This window comes from Crassostrea angulata, chromosome 8 (genome assembly GCF_025612915.1).
Source record: "Crassostrea angulata isolate pt1a10 chromosome 8, ASM2561291v2, whole genome shotgun sequence".
In the NCBI taxonomy this organism is placed as follows: Eukaryota; Metazoa; Mollusca; class Bivalvia; order Ostreida; family Ostreidae; genus Magallana; species Magallana angulata.
Genome location: NC_069118.1, coordinates 2,344,681 through 2,366,569, shown reverse-complemented (window position 1 = coordinate 2,366,569; position 21,889 = coordinate 2,344,681). Strand labels below are relative to the sequence as shown.

The 21,889-nt window shown below is 35.4% G+C and overlaps 2 protein-coding genes across 3 annotated transcripts; both read left to right on the top strand.

Annotated features, from left to right (window-relative positions):
* Window positions 1-31: 31 nt before the first annotated feature.
* Window positions 32-10,500, top strand: LOC128158052 (V-type proton ATPase subunit S1-like). The gene is made up of 9 exons (XM_052820738.1): window positions 32-183; window positions 807-933; window positions 1,104-1,181; window positions 1,562-1,781; window positions 2,145-2,230; window positions 2,853-3,067; window positions 5,294-5,341; window positions 5,584-5,776; window positions 9,750-10,500. The coding sequence occupies exons 1-9, from the start codon at window positions 62-64 to the stop codon at window positions 9,957-9,959; spliced, it is 1,299 nt and encodes a 432-aa protein (XP_052676698.1). The 5' UTR covers window positions 32-61; the 3' UTR covers window positions 9,960-10,500.
* A 5,310-nt stretch (window positions 10,501-15,810) lies between these two features.
* LOC128159375 (uncharacterized) lies at window positions 15,811-19,782 on the top strand. 2 transcript variants are annotated; one of them, XM_052822434.1, is made up of 2 exons: window positions 15,811-15,946; window positions 17,592-19,782. In XM_052822434.1, exons 1-2 carry the CDS (start codon window positions 15,876-15,878, stop codon window positions 19,129-19,131), a joined length of 1,611 nt encoding a protein of 536 aa, XP_052678394.1. In that variant the 5' UTR covers window positions 15,811-15,875; the 3' UTR covers window positions 19,132-19,782. The 2 variants fall into 2 exon arrangements, with proteins under 2 accessions (XP_052678394.1, XP_052678395.1); XM_052822435.1 differs by lacking the exon at window positions 15,811-15,946 and adding an exon at window positions 15,975-16,237.
* Window positions 19,783-21,889: the final 2,107 nt, after the last annotated feature.

Below are 21,889 nucleotides of genomic sequence, written 5' to 3'. Positions count from 1 at the left end.
ATATATTCAATATTCAAAATAATTTTCTTTGCTTGTTTTAATGTAAGTGAAAAGGAGTCATATGATTACATTATCACGTGACTGCGGCAACATGGAGGGCGTATTGAGATGTATCGCAATTCTTTCCTGTTTCTGCCTGGCTTTATCCACTAAAGTCCCGGTTTTGTTGTGGTCTTCTTCTAGGTAGTTTTTAGTAGAAAATTTCGAATCTAATATTATTTTTTAAATTGTTAATCTTATTTTATACCGTACTCGGGGTCCAGTCAGTTTGTGTTGGCCCGCCTAGAAACGCAAAAATTTACTGCATTCTCTTAAAATTTACACGTTTTAGTTTATATCCCGATCTTTTTTAGCTGAACAACGTATGTGTTTTTATATGCACATTTAATAAAAAAGAAAAAGTCCGATTAATTTTATTGATTTTGTCAATGATAATATAATAAGGTTTGTCACCCAGCTAACTCTTCAGCTCTTGGTGGTTTGATCCGCATTTGGAGGTGGAATTAAATATTGTACCCCACCCCCATTTTACTAATCGAAGGAAAGTTCATTTCTGAAGAAAATTGCATCACATGTTAAGTCACTGGGGCAAGTACAGTTCTCTCGCAAAGTTTTTCCGTTCCATATTTTAAAAAAGGTTAAAATCAAGATTGTTGCAAATCATCCATAGGTTTCTGTCTACCAAAAGTTAAAACAGATATTTTTATTTTAAATATGGCATGGCCTCATTCCTCAGACTGTTTACTTTTGAGTCATATCTAGATTTATTAATTTGATCTGACATTTCTTTAATCAATCATCTACAGGTCCTTTGCCGACCTTCCCCAAAGCAATGGTGGTCAAACAGTGGTCTCCTCGGACTTCAGTAACCAGTACCTGAAACCGCTAACTACAGGAAACAATGGGAACCTTGTTGTCTTTGTACAGGATAAGGTAGGAGTTTCAAACAACTTTTGTATTATAACTGTTTAGCTCAAATTGTTCAGTGATGAAATAGTTATTTTATTTGTTTAATATAATTGTCTTTATTGACTACTGATAAAGAAATTATTTATTTATATTTATATGAAATAAAATATTGTATTTTTAATTTTGTTTGACAGCTAAGTCTGCAGGATTTTACCCAGCATGCGGATGTTTATAACCCAGAAAGTGATGGAGGAGTTTTCAAGAATGTAAAGGTATGATGAATCCAAACTTACAATTGAAACTCAGAACACTAACATCTTCAACAGTTTTGGTGTTTCCTTGTTTGAGATGATCCTAATGATAGCAGATATTTTATATATGATCAACTAACTGGCATCCAAGAGAGACATGGCTTTCTTTGAATATTGTTAAAGTATCATAATTTATACACATGAATGGAATCTGCAGCTTTTTTTGCTATGTCAATTTATTTTGCATAATTTTAGGATATGCTAACATAATGGAAATATTGACCTTTAGCTGACCTCAAAATGTTCACTCTGTCAATGTGCTTTTCCTCAGTCTCACATGTTAACCTCATAAAGAGGCTGTAGTTGTATTTAATGTTTTTATATGAATTTTCCAATCGCAGGGTTTCATGGATGAGCTCTCTTCACTGAGTCTTCCATCGGTTCACCTCCCAGGCCTGGCCATTGATCATATCATCAAAACCTTTGAGGGCAAAGTTCACCACGTCAAAGATCAAGATGCTAGCAAAATTGACTTTGACTCCAAATTGCCCAATCTTGTTATTGTGAAATTGACATCAATATCGGACAGTCCTAATGAAGAGGAAGGATTCAGAAAGAATGGTAATAAAACAAGAAGATCTTCAGTATCTGGTTTATGTTCATTGATATGCTAAATGATATCATAGTATATGTGCTTGCTAATAACATTCATTAGATAAACATTATGAAGTCTCCATAAGGCCTTGCTGTAATGTCAGAATTTTTGTTTTTATTGTTCTCTTCTGTTTAGCAGATTGCACTCTGATGCATGGTGTATATATCTGACATGTTTCTGTATTGTCTATAATTTAGTGTAGAATATTTAGTATTTTAAGTGATGGATATTTGTTACAGCTTTAGAATTATTGCTCATTAATTTTTCATACAACTGTGTACCTTTCTCATATGATAGTAGCTGTATGAAATATGTCTGGAATTTTATAGATGAGACGATCGGTCGAGTGGTGAAACAGCTCGCTAAGCGGGGAGTGAAATATAGTGCTCTCTACACTGCCACGAGCTCCAAAGCAGTAAGTTTTCACCATGCTATATCAGACATTGCAAAGAAGGGACAGCACTATGTATGTACATATGAGACTTTTACATACTGTAGGGACTATTTCATTTAGGTTTGTTGCTTTAAGTCGACAATTCAAATTAACCCCTTGATAACCAACATGATTTACAGTTTTATTCTTTACACATTTATGTGTTTTATACCTTCATATTTATGATGTGAATCTTCGACAAAGCCCATTTTTAATCAATTTTTGGTAGTAGAAAAAATGATGTGGAATATATACAGGAAATCTTTAAAAATAGGTCACTGAAGCGTTGAAGTGGGGGGCTGTGTCAAAAATAGTTCGGACCAGAAGTATTTGATAAAGCATCACCAGTTTGATAAAACAAAGGTTTATCACACAAGTAGTATACACTACACATATAAGATAACTTTATGTGTAGGTGGTGTGAGTTTAACATGAATCTGTCAGATTTACTAGATAGTAGACTTTATGCACCAGAGTGATGAATTCATTCTTGTCGGACTGTCAATTGTCGGAATCAATTGAGCGATCACAGTAGGTATAGCTTAGGAGAATGTTGATGTTCTCATTGCGGACGATGTATGATTGTTTTTTATTTATGTTACAGGCAGAGAGTAACAAAGTCCGAACTAGGAGAGGTCTACTCAGTGTTGGGGCAGATAATAGTGGTACATTTATAGAGTATGCTAATGGCACTTTGTACAACTCCTCCTGCATCCTCATGTATGTGAGATCAATCAACATAGGGAACTCAACTCAACTAAATGACCCTAAAAGTTTCACAATGACAGGTCACGACTGTGTTGACAATAAAACTGCCAGGTAAGATTTGATCCTACATTGACCATCACACGTAAAATTAAAAATTGGTAAAATTCATCCAACATTTGATAATGAAAAGCTAAGTAGAAATTATTTCTAACTTTGACAATTTATCAGTTTGATATTCATTTTACCTGTGACAAAGACACATGTAGGTAAAAGTGCAATTAGTAGGTAAGAATTCATTCTACCTGTGACTGTGACATTATTAGCTTTCGTACTACAACAATAGCAATAGTAAGAATTCTTAATACCTGTTATTATCACAGGTGCTTGAGGACAGGATCGACCCCCCCCCTCCCGGGGGTCTATAATCTTGTGGGGGGGGGGGGGGGGGTCGATCCTGTCCTCAAGCACCTGTGGTTATTATGACACAATTAGGTAACAATTTCGTTTTACATGTGACAAGGAACATAGTTAGGTATGAAATTTTTTTTATATGTGACAATGACATAGTTAGGTATGAATTCATTTTTACGTGTGACAATGGCATGGTTAGGTATGAATTCATTATACCCCCACAAACAAAGTTTAGGGGGGTATATTGGTTTCACCCTGTCTGTCTGTCTGTTGGTCAGTCTGTAGACGCGACATTGTACCCCCTATATAATTTTTTACTACTGCATGGAACAATATGAAAATTTGTACATATGTTGATCACCATCTGAAGATGTGCACCTGCAATTTTTTTTAAGATCAGACAGGATTTTATGATTTTATAACAGTTCTCATTTTCCTTATTCTATATATTGTACACTGATGTTGAAAAGTAAGGGAGGTAATCCTTACAGATTCGATTTATTAATTAATAGTATTTAATATTAAAAACACTCTAAAATATATTTATATAAATACATCCATATGGAGGTTTTTTGTCTTTATGTCATAACTAAATTTATTTTTCATAAGTATTCTATCAACTGAAAATGCCAAAAAAAAAATTGTCAATGATAAATTCTTAGGAGCTAATAAGAACATCAAAGACAAGTTTGGCTGAATTCATTTGTCCCAAGGGGGGCCATTATCTGAGCCATGGTTTAGATGGAGCATGTGTTTAACTTTAGGGAAAATTGATAATCTGTAAAATGGGCAGTGGTTTTGGGGCTATTTTAAAACTGTTTTATGTTAACCGAAAGTTTCTATCATTATAAGAAAAATAAATAATATCATTATTAATAAAGAAGTTAACTATTTTTAGAATTTGTTTAAATTTATTAGTCAAGTAAATTGATGAGGTGACCCTATAGGGCATTAATCTAAATGAAATTCAAAATTACTAATATGGTTGTAGTAATTTGGCAATTTTAAAAATTTTCGTAATATTAAATTTTTTTTTTTACATATGTTTACATAGTATGGCAATTATGGTAATGTTTTGGGAGTTTATTAAATTTAACAAGCTCATCAAAGAAAATCATAGTCCCATGGAATCAATTTTCTGATATGGAGTTCCATTGTACAATAGGAGAAAGTGAGGAAAATTTGAAATAACTAATTGCATCTGTCAAGACTTTTATTAGAAAGATATTCAAAGTTTTATCAACAGAAGAGCATTGCTTGGCTACTGGTATTTCCATTTACTGCAAAGGGAGGGGTTATTGTCATTTTGTTGGTTTTTCTTTAAAACAAATTAAAAAAAATATCATCAGATACATAAATTTGTAAATGAATAACTGTTATACATATTGTATTTACAGTGAAATTCCGACAATTTTGATTTTAATTTTTCTATGTTAACTAATTTTTTTTTTAATTACATTTCTAGAATTTTTTTTATTTGTATGTGTTCCAAACATTTATTATTCAATTCAATTATTTGTCCCATTTGAAATTAGCTTTGCGGGGGTATTAGTCCCATTAGGACAGTTCTAGTTTAACATGTGACCATGACATAGTTAGGTATGAATTCATTTTTCATGTGACAATGACATAGTATGGTATGAATTTATTTTACATGCGACCATGACATAGGTATGAATTCATTTTTCATATGACAATGAAACAATTAGGAAAATTTCATTTTACCTGTGACTTTGAACATTCATGAAACTGAGGAAAATTGATGGGTTGGCACACTGTTCTGTAAAATATGACATTAATTTTTTTTTTTCTACAAGTTTTTTTTTATTTTTTTATTATAAACTTTTAAACCTCTTTCTTAGACTCGTACTACAATATTGGCATAGTATTATATCAATTGCAGTAGATGACAATTTTGTTTTATAGCCTGGCTTTTACATACAAAAACAATTCGGAGATTATTATGACAATGAGGTAAGTATCTCTTCCTTGGTTCAATGAATCTTAATCATAATGACTGTGTTTAGATATTATTGAATTTAATTACAACAAAAGATAAAAACGTGTTAAAGTAGGACGCGGTTAGTTTATATTTTATCCCATGAGAATTGAAAAAAAAAACAGCTTAAAAATGATTGAAGTAATGAACATATTACAGATTTATTGTGACACATTTTTTGTGATGACATGAAATGTACATGTCATATCTTTCTCAGTCTGATCATGAACGTGAATAACGTGTCTGGATACTGGAGCATCAATGACGCCACCGTGAACTGGAATGAAACAACCTACAACGTGACGTTGAGTAAAGTATCAGCGCCGTGGGGATTCTCCTACCACTGCTCCTCCCTAGAAAAACTGGTCGCCAGCAATAGCGACTTCACCATGTCCCTCGAAGGATTTCAGGTTAGCTCAGATCCCAACATTAGAACTTAGAGAAACCCCATATGTCCAGCTATTTATTGCGTATAATGCTTTTGTAGGAAATGTGTACATCCTTTTGTGGACAATTTATTTTCCTGTCAATGTCTACTAGTGACTGCTACTCATGTTATCAGAAATAACGCATTTATTGTTTTGATATGAACTTAGTGGGATAGAATTCTTCAGTTTCAACTGTTATAAGCTGTACAGCATTCACAATCATCAGCTGTTAACGTGTCAATAAGAGTAAATCAACAGTAACTTTTTCCAATAATCATTTTGACTTAATATACAGTGTAGGGTAATTTATTTTTGGGAGTTGATTTTAATCAACTCTCCTATGCAGTTACTCAGACAAACCGAAAGTGAAACAGTGTTTGGACCTCAGCACAAATCATTGCTGCTGACAAGACTTAGTTCTTGAAAATAATTGATAAATTCGATGTAATGTATGCTAAAGCATTGTTTTTCAAGGAAACTTATTTATAAATACCTTGAAAATAGTCAGATTTTAAATGGTACAAACAATTTAAATATTTTTTGCAGTCGTATGTATTCCTACGCCAGAGTTCAATATAGTCTCGTTCAACTCAACGCTCGGCTGTCACCGTAAATCCTTGTCAGAGATTTACGGTGTCAGCCGAGCGTTTGGTTGAAGGAGACTAGAGTTCAATATTGTTTGGATCCATGCAATTTTCGAGAAATATTTCTGTTTCTGATACATAGTTTGATTGAATTAATTTTATATTTAAATATTATTTTACATGATTCATATGGGGGTTTCTCGACATTCTTGTCGAAAAAGTGCAAAAATTCATTTATAAAAATGTGCATAATTCAAATCAAATTAGAAACTACATGTACTTGTCATGCAAAATAACATATCATTGATTTTAAAATAAATGAACATCGACAAAATCAACTCCCATCAGTTCTTCAGTACCCTGATTAATTGAGTGACCTCAGACAGGAATGCGTTCACTTTAATAGCATTGAAAGTTTTTAGCTCACCGAGCTGAAAGCTCAAGTGAGCTATTCTGATCACATTTTGTCTGTCGTCCGTCTGTCTGTCTGTCTGTCCGTCCGTCTGTCCGTCTGTCCGTCTGTCCGTCTGTCTGTAAACTTTTCACATTTTCAACATCTTCTCAAGAACCACTGGGCCAATTTCAACCAAACTTGGCACAAAGCATCCTTAGCCTAAGGGGATTTAAATTTGTGAAAATTAAGGATCACGCCCTTTTGCAAAGGGAGATAATTAGGAATTTATGAAAATTTTCAAGAAATTTTCAAAAATCTTCTTCTCATGAACCATAAGACCAGGAAAGCTGAAACTTGTGTGGAAGCATCATCTGGTAGTGTAGATTCTAATTTGTGAAAATCATGACCCCCGGGGGTAGGGTGGGGCCACAATGGGGGGTCGAAGTTTTACATAGGAATATACAGAGTAAATCTTTGAAAATCTTCTTCTCATGAACCATAAGACCAGGAAAGCTGAAACTTGTGTGGAAGCATCCTCAGGTAGTGCAAATTCTAATTTGTGAAAATCATGACCCCCGAGGGTAGGGTGGGGCCACAATGGGGGGTCGAAATTTAACATAGGAATATATAGAGTAAATCTTTAAAAATCTTCTTCTCATGAACCATAAGACCAGGAAAGCTGAAACTTGTGTGGAAGCATCCTCAGGTATTGTAAATTCTAATTTGTGAAAATCATGACCCTCGAGGGTAGGGTGGGGCCACAATGGGGGGTCAAAGTTTTACATAGAGTAAATCTTTAAAAATCTTCTTCTCATGAACCATAAGACCAGGAAAGCTGCAACTTGTGTGGAAGCATCCTCAGGTAGTGTAGATTCTAATTTGTGAAAATCATGACCCTCGAGGGTAGGGTGGGGCCACAATGGGGGGTCAAAGTTTTACATAGAGTAAATCTTTAAAAATCTTCTTCTCATGAACCATAAGACCAGGAAAGCTGCAACTTGTGTGGAAGCATCCTCAGGTAGTGTAAATTCTAATTTGTGAAAATCATGACCCTCGAGGGTAGGGTGGGGCCACAATGGGGGGTCAAAGTTTTACATAGGAATATATAGAGTAAATCTTTAAAAATCTTCTTCTCATGAACCATAAGACCAGGAAAGCTGAAACTTGTGTGGAAGCATCCTCAGGTAGTGTAGATTCTAATTTGTGAAAATCATGACCCCCGGGGATAGGGTAGGGCCACAATTGGGGGTCGAAATTTAACATAGGGATATATAGAGTAAATCTTTAAAAATCTTCTTCTCATGAACCATAAGACCAGGAAAGCTGCAACTTGTGTGGAAGCATCCTCAGGTAGTGTAAATTCACAGTTGTGAAAATCATGACCCCCGAGGGTAGGGTGGGGCCACAATGGGGTGTTGAAGTTTAACATAGGAATATATAGAGTAAATCTTTAAAAATCTTCTTCTCATGAACCATAAGACCAGGAAAGCTGAAACTTGTGTGGAAGCATCCTCAGGTAGTGTAAATTCTAATTTGTGATAATCATGACCCCCGGGGATAGGGTGGGGCCACAATTGGGGGTCGAAATTTAACATAGGAATATATAGAGTAAATCTTTAAAAATCTTCTTCTCATGAACCATAAGACCAGGAAAGCTGCAACTTGTGTGGCAGCATCCTCAGGTAGTGTGAAAATCATGACCCCCGGGGGTAGGGTTGGGCCACAATGAGGTGTCGAAGTTTAACATAGGAATATATAAAGTAAATCTTTAAAAAGCTTCCTTTCAGAAACTAATCAGCCAGGAAAGCTTAAACTTGTGTGGAAGCATCCTCAGGTAGTGTCAATTCAAAGTTGTGAAAATCATGACCCCCGGGGGTAGGGTGGGGCCACAATGAGGTGTCGAAGTTTTATTACATAGGAATATATAGAGTAAATCTTTAAAAATCTTCTTCTCAGAAACTAATCAGCCAGGAAAGCTTAAACTTGTGTGGAAGCATCCTCAGGTAGTGTCGATTCAAAGTTGTGAAAATCATGACCCCCGGGGGTAGGGTGAGGCCACAATGGGGGATCGAAGTTTTACATAGGAATATATAGAGTAAATCTTTAAAAATCTTCTTCTCAGAAACTAATCAGCCAGTAAAGCTGACACTTGTGTGGAAGCATCATCAGGTAGTGTAGATTCATAGTTGTGAAAATCATGACCCCCGAGGGTAGGGTGGGGCCACAATGGAAGGTCAAAGTTTTACATAGGAATATATATGGTAAATCTTTAAAAATCTTCTTCTCAGAAACAAATCAGCTAGGAAAGCTTAAACTTGTGTGGAAGCGTCCTCATGTAGTGTAAATTCAAAGTTGTGAAAATCATGATCCCCAGGGGTAGGGTGGGGCCACAATGGGGGTTCAAAGTTTAACAAAGGAATATATATGGTAAATCTTTAAAAATCTTCTTCTCAGAAACTAATCAGCCAGATGATTCTTTATAATTGTTAAGACTTTGGCCCCAGGACAATTCTTTGGCCTCACAAGAAGGTTCAGAGTTTATGTATGTTTATATCCCATATATAAACAATTGTTAAGGATCTTTTTGAGAACTGCAATACTCAACATATGATATGACTATAAAATCGTCCTGTTAGAAAAGGGACTATTGATTATAAACATAAGAATATCCAGGGGAAAATGGATTTTATTTATACAGGATCAACATGTATTATTGTACATTGTCCAGATAGTTTGTATTATGACTCCATTAAGCTGATTTTATCATACCTATTGTTCCTCAGGTGAGCGATGTGGCCCATGGGCCTCTTGTTTATGGATGAATCATTCATTCTTTTGGCTCAATAAATGATGGCTGATTAAGTCTCAGGAACAAGTCAGTAGCCGTAATTTACTTGTATATTTACTGAAACAGGTGAGCTTATTCTTTTTGTCATGTCTTGATATTAAATTTATTAGAGATCGTTTCCCCTTGCAGCTGCAGCCGTTTGATGTGATGGACTACAAGTTCTCGGACGGCTGGGACTGCGTCCCTTTCTTTTCGGAGGTGATCTGGATGGGACTGATTGCTACCCTGGCCTTCGTCCTCATCCTATTGTTTGGATTCTCCATGCTCGCCTCCGTCACCACCCAGGACAGATTTGACGATCCCAAGGGAAAAACCATTACCGTCAATGTTAATGAATAGCTGTGAATGCTGAACAAAATTCAGTAGTACAATCAGCACATTGTCTTGACTTGTTTTACACCCAAAAAAAAAATTATGTTTTGATCTAGCACTTACATTTAGTATTTCATAAATATATAAATTTTATATTTTTAATCAGATTCTTTTTAAGGTACCTCACTACACCTAAGCTTATACTTTTTAAGACACTACGTCACAAGATGGTGATTTAAATGTTTTGTTAAACTGTTTTTATCATTCAATTGGGTTGTATATCATCGTAGCTCAGTGGTTTTAGTATTGGGCTTCTAAACTGCAGATCATTAGTTCGAATCCACTTAGAGCTTTTGTTCATGTTAACAGAGTTAAAAAAATTTCAAAATGTAATTTTTCATCCAAAATTGCACAATTTTTTGCTTATTAGTGTTATATACTTCTTATCCATTATAATGATATCTATCACAATCAAGTAATTTTCTGCTGATTTAAGAAAATATTTCACGGTTTAGTGAGCCACCTTAAAATGTTGATTTCTTTCTTGAATAAAGTGCTTTTCCTAGAAGTGTTTTTTTATTTTTCAGAGGTAATAGTCTAACATTGAGATTTCTCTAAAAAGTAATAGGCTGTCATTGAGATTTCTCTCAGAGGTAATAGGCTGTCATTGAGATTTAACTCAGAGGTAATAGTCTAACATTGAGATTTCTCTAAAAAGTAATAGGCTGTCATTGAGATTTCTCTCAGAGGTAATAGGCTATCATTGAGATTTCTCTCAGAGGTATTAGGCTATCATTGAGATTTCTCTCATAGGTTATCATTGAGGGGTCTCTCAGAGGTATTAGTCTGCAATGTATCATTGAGATTTCTCTCTGAGGTATTGGGCTATCATTGAGATTTCTCTCTGAGGTAATAGTCTGCATTGTATCATTGTGATTTATCTCGGAGGAAATAGGATATCATTGAGATCGATTGGATTTGTCTGGCTCGGAATTAATTACACAAAAACTGGGAAACTAACCACGATACCAAGCATGCTATTGAACCTGATACTATATATAGCATGTGTATTTACGTGAAAATCGAACGCGCGTATTTTTAACGTGAAATTCCAACCAAGTCGTGCTAGAATGAATATGATTTGAAGGATATTGGTTTTGGTTAATCCAAAGATCGCGGGACCACAGACAGTGATGACGACATATTCGAGGGCGTTACTTACAAACGGAATGCCAGATACTACATAGCTGGAATCGGACCTCGTTCCTCACAGAATGGGTTGATGAATTTCCTCAGAAACAGAGGTGTCACTGTTTCGCACTGTGTATTCTTTAAGCAAAAACGCCCAGGATCGCGTCGCAATTCAAAAATTAACGTAGCGTTACGAGATGCACAAACTATCGAGAGCCCGTCATTTTGGCCCTATGGTATATCGTGCCGTCCATGGCTGAGCAATAGACAGTGGGAGGCAAAAATCGCGCAGGATCAACCGGAGGACGACGGGTCCTCGGAAAACAACGACCATGACGAACTTGACAATTACAATGCTGACTAATCTTATGTTTAGCTTGTTGTTGCTAGTGACCTTATTTGCTCACCTGTTTGTTACTATGTCTACATGTTTCAATATTTTAGCATGGAATGTGGGTGGTGTAATGTCACCATCTCTCAGTTTATCAAATGTTTTAGACACTGTCAGTTGTGACATAGCAATAATTTGTGAACATAAACTCAAACCAACAAGCGTTAATTACCTAGACACTATCAACTCAAAATACTCAAGCTTTGTACATATAGATTCAGAACAGAGCTGTAACAATACAGATAAACCTTATTCTCCCTTTGTGGGAAAGGGAGGGGTAGGGATTATGTATAGGAAGGATCTGCTACACACAGTGTCAGAAATACCCGATATAACTTCTTCTCGTATTATAGGAATTGAAGTTAAACGTAAACACCAACGCTCATTGTATGTTTTAGGCGCATATCTTCCATCAGACAGCAACATTCAAACATATCAATCAGAGTTAAATCTATTAGATGCATTGTTTAATCACCTTTGCACTCTTGGGGATGTAATAATCGGAGGGGATCTCAATGCCAGTTTATATGACAAAGAATTACCTAATGTAAACCAATATAAAGCTAAAGCTCTTAAAGATTTTACCCATCGCAATAACATATGTATTCCTTCGAATGACTTTCCTGTTTCAGGGTCTAGTTACACTTTTCTGCAAACTAAGACAACATTAGATTTTATCCTGTGCAATAGGTCATTTTTCAACTACGTAAATAAATACCGTATTCTGGAAGAAGGCACGTTCAGTTCTACATCTGACCATCTTCCAGTTTTAATGTCCATTGATTTACATGTAAAATACAATTATTCTTGTAAAAATAGCAGCTCATTACCAGCTTGGCATAAGGCAGATGTAAACCAACTGCAACATTATGAACTGTATATTAACAATGCTTTAGACGTTTTACTTGAACAAAGGTTGAGTTCTGTTGTAGATCTTGATAATTTCTGCAAACAACTGTACCATATTTTATACACTGCTGCATCCCTTTTTATTCCTGTAGCAAAATTTAAACCTCACTTAAGACCCGAGTGGACACCTGAAGTCAAACACCTTCACGACCGAGAGCGCCAAATGCGAAATATCTGGTTAATCGATGGTCGTCCCAGAGGCATGGTACACGACTCCTACAAGAACTATAAAAAAGCTAAACGCGAATTCCGTAATAAACTTAATGCTGAACACGACAGATACATGACATCGGTATTCCACGATATTGATCAAGCTTCCGAGTGTGATGTGCGGCTCTTTTGGAAACTTGTTAAACGTCAGCGACCCCGGAACACAAGATTCTATCAGGAAATCGAAATCGATGGCAGACTTGTTGACAACCCGGATGAAATTGCAAGCTGTTTTGCTGAGTATTTTGAACAAATTTATAACCCAACAAAAAGCAAAATGTTTGATTCAGAATTTTACAAAACCATAGAAAACTCATATTTGTTTATTCAGGAAAACTCACGACTTCAAACACTTTCGAAATTACCGGGGGGTGAAGTTACCGCTACCGAAATACCCAAGGCTATCAAAGATCTTAAACGCAGAAAAGCACCTGGGCTCGACTGTATCCAGAACGAACATCTCATATTTGGAGGACCCCGACTCTTCGCCTGCATCTCACACCTCTTTAATGCAGTTATCAACATAGGCAGAATCCCATCTATCTGGAAAACAGATCTCATTATTCCTATTTACAAAGGCAACAACAAAACAAAGAGCTCACCTGACAGCTATAGACCGATAGCTCTTCTTCCTTGTTTAATGAAACTTTTCGAAAAAATTCTTACGCTTAGGATTCGTGACCATGTTCTCCCTTCCGTTTCCTTTCCAAATCCACAGCAGCAAGGATTCCAGCCAAAACTTGGATGCATAACAGCTTTATTCAACTTACAAGAAACCGTCTTTCATAACCTTGAGCAAGGTAGTCCAGTATATGTTGCTTTTCTCGACACACAGAAGGCCTTCGATACTGTGTGGAGACATGGTCTGATGTGTAAATTACATCAACTCGGTGTGAAAGGATCGCTTTGGACCCTTATCGACGATTGTCATACAGACACATCTTGTTCCGTTGCCGTGAATCAGAAAAACTCCAACTGGTTTCCTATATCCCAAGGAGTGAGGCAAGGAGGAGTCCTTTCAACATTCCTGTACTTAGTCTTTATAAACGATCTCCTACAAGAACTACAAAACCAAAACCCAAATACTGGAATCCACAGCATTAGATCTTCAAATCCAGCACTTGCAGATGATATTTCTTGTATAGCCTTATCACCACGAGGTCTTCAAACCCTTCTCAACACAGCTTACGACTTCTCTATTCGATGGCGATTCAAATTTAACGCAAGCAAATCTAATGTTCTATATTTCTCTCCAACAGGCATCAACAACAATTCTCTTTCCTGGAAACTTGGCCACGACACCATTAAAATTTCAAAATCATATAACCATCTTGGTATTCTTCTAGATGCTAAGCTTGACCCAACAGAAAGAACAGCAAAAGCATGTAGAAAAGGTCAACAAACGTATTTTGCTCTCAAAATAAGTGAACACCTCAATCCCGCAACTCTTTCCAAGCTTTATAAACGGATTGTTCTTCCTAGTGTTCTGTACGGTAGTGAGCTATGGTGTGACCTTAAACAGAAGGACAACCGCGCTTTGGATGTATTTCAGCACTTCATATGTAAACACGCCATGAATCTTCCAAAACATACAAGATCAGATATGTGTGAGTCAATCTTTGGACTTTTACCAATAGCCTCCGAAATTGACAAACGTAAATTACAGTTGTTTGGCCGTCTCTGTTTAATGGACACAAAATGCCTCACGAAAAAGATCTTTCTTCATCGCCTATTTTCATACCTCGATTCTCCAAACTGCAAACACTACGGCTTTATTCCCGACATAATTCACCTTCTGGATAAATATAATCTGTTAGAACATCTGAACTCGTATCTACAAAATGGATTGTTTCTAAATAAACTTGAATGGAAAAAGACTGTAAACTCAGCTGTGTTCTACCACTTTGCAACTTTTAGATCAAACCGCATGCTCCGAGACAACGACTTTACTCAATTCAGACATATAACTGGAAACAGCAGACCAGACTGGATATGGAAACTTCCTAGCGACGTTCAGGAAGTTACTCTTTGTAAACTTATTGTTAAGCTTTGGACTCTCCAAGACCTTCCCCCGCACATCTGCAGTTTATGTCAAAAATTGTTCACAAATATTTTTGAACATGTTACTACTTCTTGTGATGGAACCTATTTATTTAGAGAAGCCTGGTGGCAAACTGTTATAGAAAATTTCGACATTAACTTATCTGCTGACCTATGTGGACTTAGTAATAACGACCTCTATTTGTTTCTTTTAGGCACAAGGTCACTCCCAGGCCTTTCATTTATTGATTTTTCTTATAGTTTACACCTTCTTAATTTCCGCCTAATTAGGGATGCAGCAGCATGTTATTATAGAATGTCACGTGTAACATCCTGTCCATACACATAAATGTCACAGGATTACAGTGTCATATAAATAATAATACTTTATATTTTGGTATTGCCTTATAGAATGTGTACACCTGTAAACTTGTTGGTAATTACGTATTGTATGTACTAGATCTTGCATCATAGTAGACCTATATTATATCGTTTTCTCTACAATTGTCTATATGTTTGTATTTTTGTAAATATGTTATGATAATCTCCTTTGGGAGGAAATAAAGAAAGAAAGAATAAATATAATTGGTCGAAAACTATGCCAAAACAGCCTTAAAAACATCGCTGGTATCTGATAGAAAGGTGAAACAATTAGTGCTATTTAAATAGAAAAAGAATTAAATGTTTGAATTATACACGAATTCATTTGAGATTTAAAATAGTAAAATAGTATCTTCACAGCCAGCTTTTCTTTGATGTGGGGGGGGGGGGGGGGTTATACATAGTCACGCAAAAAGACTTTCCGAAATGCCCCTTTTCAAAGGTTCCACCAATCAAAAAAAAAAGGCCCCAGTAACCGAGAAAAAAACCCACCACTAAGACTGCATTCTTAGCGAGAAATGTGGACATTTGATGGGTGAATAACTGGGTTATGTTATAAATGTGATTATGGTTACTGCATGCTCATTTAGTAATTCAAACTATGACCATGGCATAACCATTTACAATATAGACGTCTCTCTCATTTTCAGAATACAGTGCTAAGTCTGAACTTGTGACTTCTGTACGAAAATTATGCAAATACGCATCTCACTGTCGATTATCACACAAAATTTAAATAATTTTTGTCATTTAAAGCTTTACAACTTTCAGAAGAATATTTACACTAAAATGGGTGTATGTGGGACATTTAAATTCTTCACATGACAAATCTCACACACAGAGGAAGACCAGGAAGAGCAAATCACTGGAACCGCCATGTTGGGTGGGAGAGGTTAGTAAATATTTTGATTAATTGATATAGTTAAACTTTTAGTTTTTATACAGAATTAGAGAAGTATGAATACAATCGAGACATGGTCAGGTACAGGCTCTTGTCATTACTGGTACTATCTAGGTTTGTAATGGCGCTTCTAGAGTCCCCAGCTGCAGGGAAGAATAAATCGCCGGAATGCAACATGTTCGAAAAGACGGATTTGTTAAGCCTATAATTAAAGACAGTTAATCCATCAATAAATTGAGACTTTGTTTCATCTGTGAAAAAAGATATCTTGATTTTGTTCAGGTACACTTGACGAATATTAGTTTGTTGGTTTTTTTTTATTCTTTAAGGTAGATTCATATTTTGGTATTGTAAATAAATAGAAGAGAATTTAAGGTGGAATAACACATCATCATAAAATGGCTGACCTCTGTTCGAAACGACATTGCGTAGTACTAGTATTAAAAGGATTTTTTCGACAACAACTTGTACCTAACTATACCAACCCTGCGAATGTGTTCAGAATGTTTCTTTATCGTTGCTAAGTATATAATAAATCCAGAGGTTCTCGAATGAATGTTCACGAGATTTCACCGAGCTTTGTTCAGTTCCTATGAAATTTCGAGCGGAAGTATATGTGTTCGGATAATATTCTTAAAATACGTAAGTTCTGGTCGTTTTTCATATCATATCCTTACTTGATTTATGTTGAAACATGAACATCTTTTAAGATATATTTTTTTGTTCCCATCTAGCGGTTATTTAAATTATACGATGCTATTCAGAACAGAGTTATCGTTCGTGTTCAACCACGTGTAGAGTGGTTGAAAATATAAACATTGGGTTGCTTTGAAAATCATGGCCATGTTTGATGCTTGTTGTTTGCAATACCATGGTTTTAAAAAAATAGTCTTCAAAAAAATGAGTGTTGCAACAGCAGAAAAAACCTTTGTTCTTTATTGTCACATTTATTTCTAGAACACGTTTTATATCCACCATGCAATTAATGAAGATAAAGTTTAAAATCAATAAACCTCTAGATTTTATATTTGATTACAAGTACCTGTAGATTCTATGAAATAGGCTATAAACACGTAAGAGGCACGATATTTTTACTGCGAAACTGAAAGGGTAAAAAAAAAACTCGGTCTAAAATTTAAATGACAATAACATTTGCAGGGGTGATATAACCGAGTGGTTAAAGTGTCAGGCTTGTGATCCGTATGTCCTGAGTTCGAATCCCGCAGTGGCTTAAAATTTTGTTTTAACTTACTGAATCGAATATTTTAGATATTCTTTTTTTATCCCCAAACTGCAAATTTTTCGCTTATTTGACATATGTACAGTTTATTTATCGTTATATCTTTATAAATCAAATAACTTGCCGTTAATTTGAGTGACTTTTTCCAGATGTGTTATTCCACCTTAAAATACTAAGGTATAGATAGAGTTATTGCTATATTGAGCTGGTTTCGAACAGTTTACTCGCGTTATAGTCAGAACTAAAGTAACTTATAGACAAATTTCTCTGTATTGTCTAAATATTGATACGAGTCATGTTTTTCATGCTATCCTATAATATTTCACTTTTTTCATTCATATCTTTTATGTCAAAGAAAGTCTCTAAATTCAAAAAGAGAATGTATTTTCATTTCAGCTTGACATGTTTGCCATTATCGAAACAAGTCTTCATTATGATGCCCTCGAACAGTGCCCAAGATGTTATTCTCTGCAACGTATGCACAACCTCTGCAGCTCAATATAACTGTGAGAATTGCCAGGTGAAAGTATGCAGCGCTTGCATTTGCAATCATTTATCAAATGCTTCAAACAAAGATTCTCATATAATGAGTCTTCTCAAGCCAAGAGGACCCACCCCAGATTATCCTAAATGCCAGACACATTCCGACCTAGCTTTAGACTGTAAATGCCACTGTCAGGATTGTGACACCCCTGTCTGTGAGAGTTGTGTTTCCTCTACAGTGCACAAAGGTCACAAAATTGTCGACATGAAGACAGCACTCCAAAACAAAAAAGAGGTCTTACAAAGAGATCTACAAGAGCTAGAGACAAATATTTATCCTGCGTACCAAAAGATTGCTTCTACCCTTTCAGAAATCCCTAAGAGCATTACTGATCTTAAAGCATTAATGGACTCCAAAGATATTCGCATTGTCTCTACATACAAGTCCAGGAATGATGAATTCAGGAAATTGCTTTTAGACAAATTTTCTCCGCAGAAGTTTAATGGAAATATCCAGAATGATCATCAAAATGGCCCTCCGTCTGCGTCATCTTTTGCATTAGAAGAACCAGTCACCCCAAGGAGGACCACAGGAGCTGAACCCTCTCCCACGAAAAGACCACAGCTTGATGAAGCAAGCTTTACCACAGTCTGTAATACTGGGTATAAAGACCTACACAGAGTAGCCTGTGTTGATGATGAGAAAATCTGGACCAGTGGTTTAAATAAAACCATGAAACTCTTCAACCTTCGAGGAAACCATGAAAAGTCAATGGATACCACGTCAGGGATCGCCCCATTAGACATAACCGTGACAAAGAGTGGGGACTTGGTCTATGTTGATTACAGAAAGGGAACCGTCAACATAATCAAAGGCACTCCGACATCAGACCAGGTGATCATCAGAAGGAATAAATGGAAACCCCGCAATGTGTGCACTACCAGTTCTGGAGACTTCTTGGTAGTCATGGTTAGTGATGATGATTATAAATCACAGATTGTGCGTTTTTCTGACTCCAAAGAGAAACAAATTATTCAATTCGATGACACAGGTAAACCTCTCTTTTCATCGAGCATTTCAAGTAAATACATCAGCGAGAACAGGAACCTTGATATCTGTGTTTCCGATAGTGAAGCCAATGCAGTAGTGGTGGTCACTCAGGCTGGAAAACTACGGTTTAGATACCCTGTTTCCACCTCTGCCACCAAAAAGGAATTTAAACCAATTGGCATCACAACAGACAGCCAGAGTCGAATCCTAGCATCAGACCCTAACAACAGAAAAATCCACATCCTGGATCAGGACGGACAATTCCTCGGCTCCATTGACAACTGTCAGTTAGAGACTCCATGGGGATTGTGTGTGGACTCCAGAGACAACCTTTTTGTAGCCGAGTACAACACGGGTGACGTGAAAAAAATCCAGTACTACAAACAAACAAACCAACAGTGAACAAAACAAACCAAGTGTATTCTTGATATCCACGTAACAAAAGTGGATTTATTTTTATATACTGACATGTGACGTAATCGTCACTCTAACGCAAACAAAATTGAATCTAATCCAAACTACGTATACATTGTATATATTATGTAAAGTATTGTGTCATCAGTCGTTTTTGTCTCTTCAGGTGTACAGTTGAAAATCATAACACAACATATGAACCTTTCAGAGGATTGTCCTTTATTTTCATGATAAGGCGGTTCACTTATCGACTCGTTATACCCACCTGTACGGTTTCATTTGTAATTAACACGTCTATGAATAAGTTCTTCTGTACAGATATAGATGATTCTTGTGATATCTTATACTAAGTGTAATATTCCAGTATAAGTTGTAATTTATCTTGTTTGGCTGCTTCATTTTGTTCAACTTTTTTTTTGTCGTCCGATAAATTTGATTTGATAAAATGCATCGTTTCTATCGCTGTTCATTTCTTGTTTTAGTATATGTATATATATTCGTAAATTCATATTTAAATTTGTGTACCTAGTATGCCTTATAGCTTGCGCTTGTGTATTTAATGTAAGATCTTTCAAAAGAGGGACTGGGGCAGGAAATGAAAATGGATGTTAACAGTTAATCCCTACAACAAATAAAAGAATTTTTTTCTTTTATATGTTGTTTTATTTTTTCTTAAAAAGATAGAACCATTTTAACAAGAGCTTGGACTTTTAGTAGTTGTGTCAAACAGCAATGTGACGTAGGCCCGTCTATTTCATTGCTGGCCACTCAGCCAATGCTCTTTGAAATCAACAAGATTTGTCTGGCTTTTGAGCTAAGACAAGCAATCTGATGCATATTTTACTTGAAACCAGGTTATTTTCAACTTGCTTTGACCAAGAAATAGATAGATACATCCTAACAAAAGTCCAAGGTCCTGTTAAAATGGTTCTATTTATTATCGAGGGTGGTATGAATTCTAAATTTAGCATAACATTCATATGGTGGCGTAATTCCCATTGAACTCTATACAAACCTTATGCACTCATAGTTCTTAAACTATGACATCTTTAGCCAAATATTTATGCATTAAAAATCAACCCACTATAACATCTTCCTCTGGTATCTTTTAATTTTTTTCCATAAAATTATTCTTTCATTACATCTGTCATTTTAGAATTGATAGTTTAACTTAGAATATTAGCATTTTCATCTTCATTGTCTGTGTTAGCATTCCGAATCCATTTTAAACCCTAAAACCCAATAACTTCATAAAACATCAGTGACACAAAATGGATGCTTAGCAGAAAAACGGTATTGGCTGCGCCGCGTTCTAATACATAGCATGTGCAACATAAAAAATAGTGGTTTTAAAATAATGTTGTTTTAAAGTGTACAAATTTGAAATAATATAAGTATCAGTAATAAGGAATCATTCTTTTTAATATTATGAGGTGATAATTTCGGTCGGAGCGTGATCAAATCTATCATAAGCTCTTCAAGCTTTATTCGACTTGACCACGCCCCTTCCGAAATTATCACCTCATAATAATCAAAGAATGATTCCTTATTCCTTAAAAGCACTTGAAATACTAGTAATATCAATCATCCAAAAATATCTTGGATGTAAAGATGGGGACCTAAGATGTTGATTTATTTTATTTCTGACCTTTGTCACGTGCCATTTTTTTTTTTAGGTCCCGAACATAAATGACAAATTTCCATGAAAATATTGCTTAAATTTGACATGAAAATTGAACTATAATTAAGTTATAATTTCAATACAGTATGAAGTTTAACACATATAGTGACTATAATAGTATACTATTTAAGTCAAAGTTTAAAACACCTTGTTTTACTGATGGCTTCAAATGGCAGTACATAGAGAATACAACAGCAAATGTAAAGATTGTTACAAAATTTTGGAGCAATCAGATTATAACGCAAATAAATAAAATAATAGTAATGCTAACTTTTCAAAACTTTGCATACAAATAGACATACATTTAGTGTCTTATATAAAAGTAAAGAAAGTAGAGGTCACATCTCAAAAAATTGAGATATGACATGAAATAAACTAATTCTTGGCAAAAATTGGAGTTAATTTTTTTTTACTTCTATGAAATATAAGCTAGATCTGCCAAATTATATCGATAGAAAAATCAAAAAATTGTTCACAAATGTTTTCAGAACAACATAAATACTAGTATATCATAATACACAAACTATCTGAAAGTTTAGTTTGCGCCAAAGTAACAGTACTCTAAAACTATTGAGTTATAAAAATTGTTTATTTTCTTCTTAAAAGCCTTCCGCCATAAAACTTTTTAAAACTTGGTATTATAAAATATGATGCAACATTTTTAGATAACAGGTGTCATAAAATAGTTACCCAAAAAGAGAGGAGCGAAGTCAATTGTATATACCTTAAAGTCAATTGCGTAACTCCTGCGTCTGTTTTCTTTGAAGATGACAAAAGTAACCCTAACCAGGTGACATATATTGCCATTCACCAAATGTTGCCGTTTACATTTCTAACTCGTTCTTGAAAACTACAAGGCTAATCATTACCAGGTATTTTTTTAACATTTTTTTTGGTTTGAGGCATTTCTAGGATCAAGAAATCTAAACTGTTAGTTTTATTACCATTCCGCCGGAGCCTCATAAGTGGGAAAACGGTCACATTTTAAAAATTCTACAAATATCCTTTTTTATGAATAGATGTTTACAAACATCAAAGAATAAAAGCGGGACTAACAGTCAGAGG

What these genes read in the sequence shown, in the direction of transcription:
- LOC128158052 (XM_052820738.1), top strand. Translation starts at nt 62, where the DNA reads ATGATTACATTATCACGTGACTGCGGCAACATGGAGGGCGTATTGAGA. An exon ending in GGAAGGATTCAGAAAGAATG is followed by an intron (nt 1,782 to 2,144) that starts GTAATAAAACAA and finishes GGAATTTTATAG; the next exon opens with ATGAGACGATCGGTCGAGTG. An exon ending in GTTGACAATAAAACTGCCAG is followed by an intron (nt 3,068 to 5,293) that starts GTAAGATTTGAT and finishes TTTGTTTTATAG; the next exon opens with CCTGGCTTTTACATACAAAA.
- LOC128159375 (XM_052822434.1), top strand. Translation starts at nt 15,876, where the DNA reads ATGACAAATCTCACACACAGAGGAAGACCAGGAAGAGCAAATCACTGG. An exon ending in CGCCATGTTGGGTGGGAGAG is followed by an intron (nt 15,947 to 17,591) that starts GTTAGTAAATAT and finishes TTTTCATTTCAG; the next exon opens with CTTGACATGTTTGCCATTAT.